The 8,323-nt window shown below is 37.2% G+C and overlaps 2 protein-coding genes across 3 annotated transcripts; both read left to right on the top strand.

The window, feature by feature from the left end:
- The first annotated feature begins 2,508 nt into the window (after window positions 1-2,508).
- On the top strand, window positions 2,509-5,465 carry LOC113329240 (protein TIC 56, chloroplastic-like). The gene is made up of 5 exons (XM_026576204.1): window positions 2,509-3,287; window positions 3,486-3,683; window positions 4,158-4,443; window positions 4,616-4,778; window positions 4,907-5,465. The coding sequence occupies exons 1-5, from the start codon at window positions 2,573-2,575 to the stop codon at window positions 5,099-5,101; spliced, it is 1,557 nt and encodes a 518-aa protein (XP_026431989.1). The 5' UTR covers window positions 2,509-2,572; the 3' UTR covers window positions 5,102-5,465.
- A 405-nt stretch (window positions 5,466-5,870) lies between these two features.
- On the top strand, window positions 5,871-8,073 carry LOC113329033 (BTB/POZ domain-containing protein At5g17580-like). Of its 2 annotated transcripts, none has more exons than XM_026576004.1 (3): window positions 5,871-6,000; window positions 6,088-6,160; window positions 6,491-8,073. In XM_026576004.1, exon 3 carries the CDS (start codon window positions 7,013-7,015, stop codon window positions 7,796-7,798), a length of 786 nt encoding a protein of 261 aa, XP_026431789.1. In that variant the 5' UTR covers window positions 5,871-6,000; window positions 6,088-6,160; window positions 6,491-7,012; the 3' UTR covers window positions 7,799-8,073. Both variants share the same exon structure in this region, with proteins under 2 accessions (XP_026431789.1, XP_026431791.1).
- The last annotated feature ends 250 nt before the right edge of the window (window positions 8,074-8,323 follow it).

The raw sequence follows: 8,323 nt of genomic DNA, 5'->3' as shown, positions 1-8,323 counted from the left end.
AGATGAATGGATCGAATTTGGCCACATCTTCAGGACAGAACAAAATATTCAGCAAGCCAAGATTCCAAGTACTATAATATGAATCAATAAGTTCACTAAAAAAAGTATAATTATTGAAATTAGGATGAATATATAAAGGTGGGGAAGCCGAATATGGAAACCAGTTAGAAGTCCAGATCCTAGTAGATTTTCCATTATTTATCTTATAAATTGTATTTGACTTTAAAAAGTTAAGACTGTTAACTATGCCCTTCAAAATACAAGAGGAGGTGTCAACAGCTTCATCAATTTCAAGCAAATTTTGGTTGGGAAAATACTTGTCTTTCAAGAACATAGAGACTAAGTGATCAGGGAACTGAGTAATTCTCTAAGCAATTTTAGATATAAATACTCGATTCAAAGCATATGAGTTTCAAATACCAAGGCCACCACAACTCTTATATTTGCCTATATCAAGCCAGGATCGAAAATAAACCGCTCTACGAGGATTTTTCTTCGACCACCAAAAAGTTCTTTGAATTGAATCAAATTTAGAAGTAAGTTTTTTAGGAAGAGGAAAACAAGACATGTGATAGACTGTAAGGCTAGAAAAAACATGCTTCGTAGCAACAATTCTAATAGCACCATTCATATTTTTTTCTTCATATTACCCAATCTAGCATGGAACTTATCAATTAGGAATTGAAGGATTTCGTTCTATCCCTATTAATAAACAAAAGAGTTCCCAGGTGTTTTTCAGAACTAGACAGGAATTGAATCCCTAAAGATATAGAAAGCAATTTTATGTGTTTATGATGCATATTCGTACTAGTGAAAAAACCTGACTTTTCAAAATTAATAGCCTGACCCGAAGCTTTGGCAACTTGCTTAAAACCTGCATAAGATTCCTAGCATAAGCAATAGAAGCCTTAGAGAACATTATACAGTCACCTGCAAAGAATAAATGGGTGATAGTAGGACCGTTGTTCCTAATTTTAAAACCCTGGATCAAATTATCCGATTCCGCTTTTAATTGCATCTGAGAAAGAGCTTCCATAAAAAGTATAAAGATTTAGGGGGGTATACAATCCCCTTGCCTAATGCCTCTATAAGAAGATAAAACTTCCCCCGACGACCCATTAATAAGAACTGAATATGAGACAGTACTAATGCATTTGAGAATCCACTGACACCAATCATCCGAAATACCAAGTTTCTTAAAGACCGCTAAGATAAAAGACCATTCTAATCTGTCAAATGCTTTCGACAGATCAAGTTTAATGGCCATATAACCCCTTTTCACCCTCTTTTTCATTATTTTAAAAGAATGTAAGATCTCATGACTAATTATGATATTATCCTAAATTTGTTTGCTAGAAACAAAAGCTGACTAAAAGGGAGAGATAATAGTATCAAGCAAGGGTTTAACGCAATTTGTTAAAATCTTATAAATGATTTTGTAAACAGAGTTGGCTAAGCTGATAGGTCTAAAATCATTCGGAGTCGAATGATTATTCATTTTAGGAATGAGAGCAATAAAGGAATAGTTTAACTGTTTTAATAAAAACTTAGTCTAAAAGAAATTCTGTATATGCTCAACTACCTGAACAGAAACAATGTCCCAGTTATCACGGAAAAACCCTATCGAGAAGCCATCTGGATCAGGAGAGTTCCATGTATCCATAATCTTAATTGTAGAGTAAATTTCTTACGTGGAAGGGATTCACACGAGAGAAAGGTTTATTTCATCAGTGATTACAGGCTGAACATCTTTCAAAACATCTTGAATATCAACATGACTAGGATTAGAAGAGAGAAATACTTTTTTAAAATAACTTTCAAAAAGAGAGACAACTTGTTCCCTGGACTCCAACCAATTACCTTGCTCGTCTTTATCTGTATGAATGGTATTATACATGTTTCTTAGCTTAACTGAATTAATGAAAGAACCGAGTATTTTTGTCATAATGAATAAATAGTTTATTCTCGATTTTTTTTTTATAGAATGAATTCTCAATTTCATACCAATAGTCGAGCTGTTTGGAATAATTTAATATGAAATTACCTAAAGCAGGAGAATATGGCAAGGATCGAAGCTTTTCAATCTCAGAGTTCAGTTTAAAAATGGTGCTTTTAATATGACCAAATGAGTTGACGTTCCAAAGACAAAAATCATGTTTCACATTTCAGAATTTACCAGCCAAACCCTTAACTCGTTTAAACCAGGAATTAGACAGAACCTCCAGAGTCAGAGTCGTCAGACTCAACTAACGGGTCTGTAAAATAAAAAACCATAAATTTTTACCATTTACTCCAGAATCATCTGACTCGAATATCTAGAAAAAACTACCTATAAATTTTACCAGCTTTACTCCAAAATCATCTGACACGATAATGAACAACCTTAGATATTACCACCTTTACTCCATGGTCAACTTCCCCCCATCTCTGTCCAGTGAGTGTCACAAGTGAAAAGTTGGGTGTAAACATCGAAACCTCTCAGTTATTTTTCCCTCTCCGTCTCTATCCTATTCTCATTTTCTCCAGTGCACTTCACACCCAAATGTTTCTCTGAAAAACCCTAGTTTTTCAAATGGCATCAATCAATTTCAATTGGTTTGGTGGAGAAAACTGGTTTCAAAAACCCCCAAACCCAATTTCTCCAATCAATCTCATTTCCTTCACAACAACAACAAATTTCTCAAAACCCTCTTCAAATTTTGCTTCAATCAGTAGTTCAGTTTCAAATCTCTTTGGAAAACCTAAGAAAAAGCCTGAAGATGAAAACCCAGATAGACCACCACCTGGTTATTACAGAAATATGTATGACCAATATGTATGGGAATGTGAGAACAATCCAGATTATCGGCATACACCAGAAGTAGATAAAATACTTAATGAAGATCAAGTGTTTGAGGAAAAGACTAACCCAACTGACGAAGAGATTAAGAAGAATGCTGAATGGTGGGAAGAATTTCATAAGAACCCAATTGTTGAGTTTTTGAGAAGAGCTGAAGAAGTTGCTGATTATGAGAATGAGAAGGAATTGAAAGAGAATGAGACTCCGTATAGGAAAGAGGATAGGAAGCTTTGGAAAGCTGTACCACATGTTCCGGGGTTAGATGGTAGACCAATGCCTAGGAAAGCTATTAAGACTGATGAAGAATCTGATGATAAGTTTTGGGATTTTGCTAGACAGTTCTTTTTTGGTCTTTGGGGTTTTAAACAAAGACCTTATCCACCTGGTAGACCTATTGATGTTGCTCAAGCTATTGGGTATAAGCGACTCGAGAAACGGTACTACGATTGTAAGTATGATCATTACTGAATTTCGCTTGTACCAAGATTTTCAGTATGGGTTTTGGGAATCTTCATAATGCATGTGAACATCTTTCGTGTGTAAACCACTTTGTTTAATTATGGTGCTTATGTACATATGCACTTTGTTACCTTGAATCTTAGAAATTGTTTCTGCTAGATTGTTTAATTTTAGTTGTTTCTTGTAGTTATAATGAGGAGTGGTGGTTGGTACTACAAGGATCGATTGGGTCGAACAAGGGGGCCTTTACAGCTGATAACCATGAAAACTGCTTGGGGTGCTGGGATAATTGATAAGGATACCTTCATTTGGGGTGAAGACATGGATGAATGGGCACCTATTCACATGGTTTATGGCTTAGAAAGAGCAGTTGCCACTTGGGAAGGTTGGTAGTTTTTTTTTTGCTCTGCTTTTTACCATTTAAATTTCTAAAATCATGTCAAAACTGTTCTACCCTGATACTTGATTTTAAGGATAACTTTGCATGAGCATGTCACGATGCCGCTGGGTAACCACCATCTAATGATGGGTATACAAAGTTGAAAGTAGTTATTGACCGTCAATTTAAAGTACTTGAGTAATAAAAATCAATCTTTGCCAAAAATTATGGTTGTGGTGGAAGTGGCTTGACCTTCTGGAGCAGCTCATAGCGTTCATTTTTCCTGAGTGATCTGTGTGATAGATATTTTGAGATTTTAGCTAAGCTACTTCCACGTCGTCTGTTGAATTATAGAAATGGTTTTCTTCAATTGGCATTTCATGTTTCAGAAATTGGGTTTTCGTTGTAACATAGCTGTAATATTGGTGAGCTGTTTCGATGCAAAGATCTTAATCTAGCATTTGTTTGGTTTATCTCCAGTTAGACTAGGAGCTGCTGCAACAGCTTTCGTTCATAAACTACAGAAAGGTATACCTCCCTGGGTACCACTCAAGGGGCAGGAAAAGAAGACTTGTAAGCAACTTCAAGAAGAAGCAATTGCAAGCAAAAACCGGGATTTAGCAGTTCTTGAAGCTAATGATGGTGTTTGGCCTGGAATGAAAACACCTAGCCATGCTTTATTTCTCTGGGCTAGTGGCTCAGAACTAACCAATATGTTGAGAGGTGAAGACCACATGCCCAATAAGTATATCTCCAAAGATCTTAGGTATGAGCTTCTCTTACATCTTTTTCCTACTCATCAGATCTTTCCCCATATTATTCTTATAGTTCCATAGCTTCTTTTGTATCTCGCTCCCTTGCATTACATGTCCTGCCTCCAAATTACTTATCATTTGGCAACTAGAGAAAGGTTTGGTGATTTTTTATGTGTTTGGCAGGAAACAATTGCAAAAAGAAATTCCTGGTTTGAGGCCGTGGGAAGTTCTTAGCATCGAACAAGCTATGGATCAGATTACATACGGTGGAAAATGGTACCGTGAGCGTCTTGGCTCCTACACAACAGGCCCTCCATATCTAAGGAATTGGAATAAGGATGTCAAGGTATGTTTACTTCCATTCACCATTCAACTTCAACTTTATCAGATATGATGCTTTCTCTTCTTGTTTTTGTTTTGTAATTTATTCTTGATTGGTATAAGCCACTTAACATCTAATCTTACTTGTTCCAGAGAATCTTTAGAATATTCTACACCCTCAGCTACAGAGTTTATAACAAATTAGAGCGTACAGTTCCTGGATTCGGTGAAGTAATGAGGAAGGTCCGCGCTGAGTCAGAGAAAAAGCGGAATGAGAAGTTGGCCGCAGAGAAGAAACTGGAACTAGAGAAATCCATCGTAAGCGGACCTGCTACTCCTACTAATTAATAGTCATGTCACATTCCGCTCTTAGCCGAACGTTTGTAATGTCAAACATCCCCACCATCCCTTCCTGTTCTTTATATCGTTTTGGGTGAGCAGGTTCTATTTTTGGGGCTTCATTGGTTACTTTGTTAGGGTTCGAATTATATGTGTTGTCAGAACACTACTGTTCTGACAGCCTGAGAGAGTAATCTATATTGCATTCTAGTTCTGTGCTTATTTTCGAAGTTTTTGAATTGCTGCATTAGATATAAAACACTTCTTGTAATGTACATTTTGTCACAACATTGTTGATCAAATTGCATATATTGCGACTTGGATCAGCATAATTCCAACTGAGTTGAATCGGTCACTCCATGGTCTTATCTGAGTTGACTTGGCACCTAGGTGATTTTATCTGAGTTGACTCATTTCTCTTCAATGTTTATAAAGCTGGGTGCAAAAATACAACATATACGACCAGATTCCAGCCATAATTTTGCATATGCGTTCTGCTTACTCGGCTCGCTCGTCTTCTTAGTTCGACTATATCCTTGTTAAAAATGGAGTGTGTTATCATTTTTGCTAACTCGGCTCGATTGGGTTTGTAGTTTTGACGAATCTGGATATAAATGGGGTTGAAATATCCTTTTCAAGGTAGTTACTGACTGTTTAAAAGTTTGAACACTGGCCGATAAGTTTTGAAAAGAATAAAGGAATTGGTCAAGTAAACGTTCAAAAAGATGCAGTTAGTTACAGGATCCATAAATTTGAAACCAACTTAAAATTCTGCATCATTTTCTCTATTACTAATCTCATTCTCATAAACCCTAAACACATAGAAAAACACTAATCCAGTTTTAACACTGAACAACCATGATGGCTGATAAAGAAAACACCAACATTTCTTTTTCTTCTAATAATTGGTAATGAATGCGTTTCTGAATTCTTCATATTTATCTTTGTATGTTTGTGTCTCCATTTTGATTGATTCGTTGGTGTTGTTGTTGCAGGTATCGTAAGCCCACTGCAGCGTTATCGGAAGTTCGTTTTCAGATTCATGGCGAGCAATATTGTCTAGATAGAGTAAGATTTGCACTCACTTTTTACCTGTAGCCAGATTGCAGTTATTATGTAGATACTGCACAGGCATCTTTGTGCTCGATTAATGGTTTGCATCTTTGTAGTAAATCTCTTAAAAGATAGGTATTATATATGTTACTATTCTTTGTATCAATCTACGTTTCAGAAAAAGTGATACTTTCACTTTTTCAATCTGGCCTATTTTTAGGCAAAAATGAAAATAAATAAATGAAAGTACCAATTTTTCTGAAACGGAGGGATACGGTCACTAGAGATGTATCCTGGAATTTCATTCCTACTGTTTATCAATGTGTCTGTTTTTTCTGTTTGCAGAAACTTCTGACAGCAAAATCAGGAAAATTTGCTGCCTTACTAAAAAATCACAAGAATGAAGAGCTTGCATATACTTTTAAGAACATACCCGGAGATTCCACAACCTTTGCACTTGTCATGAAGTTTTGTTATGGCAATGAACTAAAACTGACATCTGTTAATGTGGTTCCTCTCATTTGTCTTGCTTTCTACCTCGACATGACCGAATATCACTGTAAGGGAAATCTCTTAAACATTGCATTATGCTTCTTTTACTCGAAAATCCTACCTGCATGGAATGAAGCTGTTAAGGCGTTTCGAACGACGGAACTGGTTTTTGATGAAGCGAGTCATCTTGGTTTGGTTGATTCCTGTCTAGAATCTTTACTTTGAAAGGCCCGTCAGAATCCTCGCCTCCTTGGAGAACCATTCAAGAAACCAACCCACGGTGACGATGGTGTCAGCAAACAAAATGGCGATTGTAGACCTAATGCAAGGAAGAAATTGTTTCCACCTAATCAGCGTCCTTCATCAGAGGCTTTAATGTCGTTAAGTCTCCGGCTTTATGATCTGACCATATCGAATATGGTTCAAAATGGGGTGCAACCGGAATACATTGCTGCTTCTCTTTACAAATACGCAAAGAAATGGGCGAATGTTGACATCACAGGGGAAGCAGTGAAGGATTGTAAAGAAGTCATTGAAACAATCGAGAAGCTTTTTCCTGACGAAACAGAAGTACTTCCCTGCAAATTGTTGTTTGAGATGCTCCAGGCTGCAATTGTCTTCAATGCCAGCCCTAGCTGCAGGTACGGATTTGAAACGAGGATAGGGAAGCAGCTAAAAGAAGACGCAGTGGAAGATTTGTTGATACCCTCTCAAGGTTATGCAGCTGAAATGCAATTTGATACAGCTTGTGTGAAAAGGATACTAAAAAACTTTTACGCCAACTATACTTCGTCAGACAATGCCGGGATGATCAAAGTTGCGGAGCTCATAGAAGATTTCCTGTCCACAATTGCGAGAGACATAAATCTCACCAAGGATTCGTTCATTTCACTCTCCGCACTATCCCTTGCAACATCAATAGAAACAAAACGATACTCAGACGGATTATACCGGGCTATCAATATCTACTTAGACAAACACAATTACCTGACAGAAGCTGAGAAAGAAGAAATATGTCAAGTTCTGGATTGCTCCAGGTTGTCTCCGGAAGCATGCACTCATGCCGCACAAAACAGTCTATTGCCGCTCAGGGTGGTGGTGCAGGCATTATTCGCGAGCCAGCTGCACCTAAGAGACGTTATCACCACAAGAATCGGATAACGGGTCCAGAAAAGAAGATTCAATTGTTGTAAGCGACATTACTGACGATGCACGGATCGAAATGGAGAACAGAGTGATCGAGCTGGAGAACGAGTGTGACAGGATGAAGAAACAAATAGAAGGAGGCGTAGCGAAAGAGAAAAACAGCACGTGGAAGGCGTTGAAAAGGAAGCTTGGTTGCATGAGCAGTAGCCATGCCCATACTGATTGTCAAGTTAAGAAGAAGGTCCATCCTAGAAATGGTGCCTAGCTAGTTAGTTAATGTGAAAATCTGAATTCTTGTTTAAGAAGTTAATCTTTAAGTTTTTGGTGCAGAATTTGCTATATGTAGAATTTTTGTTAACGTTTTCAATGAAAATGGCACTGAAAATTTTACTCAAATACTGGTGGAAGTGGGATTCGAACCCCCGACTTCTTGAGGGTGTGAGATAAAACCTTCTTAAACCCTTGCAAACATTGTTTTCTTCACACTTTCCTAATTTCATTTCAACGGAGAATTGACTGGAAATAGGTCAGACTAGAATC

Source organism: Papaver somniferum, unplaced genomic scaffold (genome assembly GCF_003573695.1).
Source record: "Papaver somniferum cultivar HN1 unplaced genomic scaffold, ASM357369v1 unplaced-scaffold_115, whole genome shotgun sequence".
Classification (NCBI taxonomy): domain Eukaryota; kingdom Viridiplantae; phylum Streptophyta; class Magnoliopsida; order Ranunculales; family Papaveraceae; genus Papaver; species Papaver somniferum.
The sequence above is the reverse complement of the archived record's forward strand: the minus strand, read 5'-3'. Positions and strand labels throughout refer to the sequence as shown.

What these genes read in the sequence shown, in the direction of transcription:
- LOC113329240 (XM_026576204.1), top strand. Translation starts at nt 2,573, where the DNA reads ATGGCATCAATCAATTTCAATTGGTTTGGTGGAGAAAACTGGTTTCAA. An exon ending in AGCAGTTGCCACTTGGGAAG is followed by an intron (nt 3,684 to 4,157) that starts GTTGGTAGTTTT and finishes GTTTATCTCCAG; the next exon opens with TTAGACTAGGAGCTGCTGCA. An exon ending in TATATCTCCAAAGATCTTAG is followed by an intron (nt 4,444 to 4,615) that starts GTATGAGCTTCT and finishes TGTGTTTGGCAG; the next exon opens with GAAACAATTGCAAAAAGAAA.
- LOC113329033 (XM_026576004.1), top strand. Translation starts at nt 7,013, where the DNA reads ATGTCGTTAAGTCTCCGGCTTTATGATCTGACCATATCGAATATGGTT.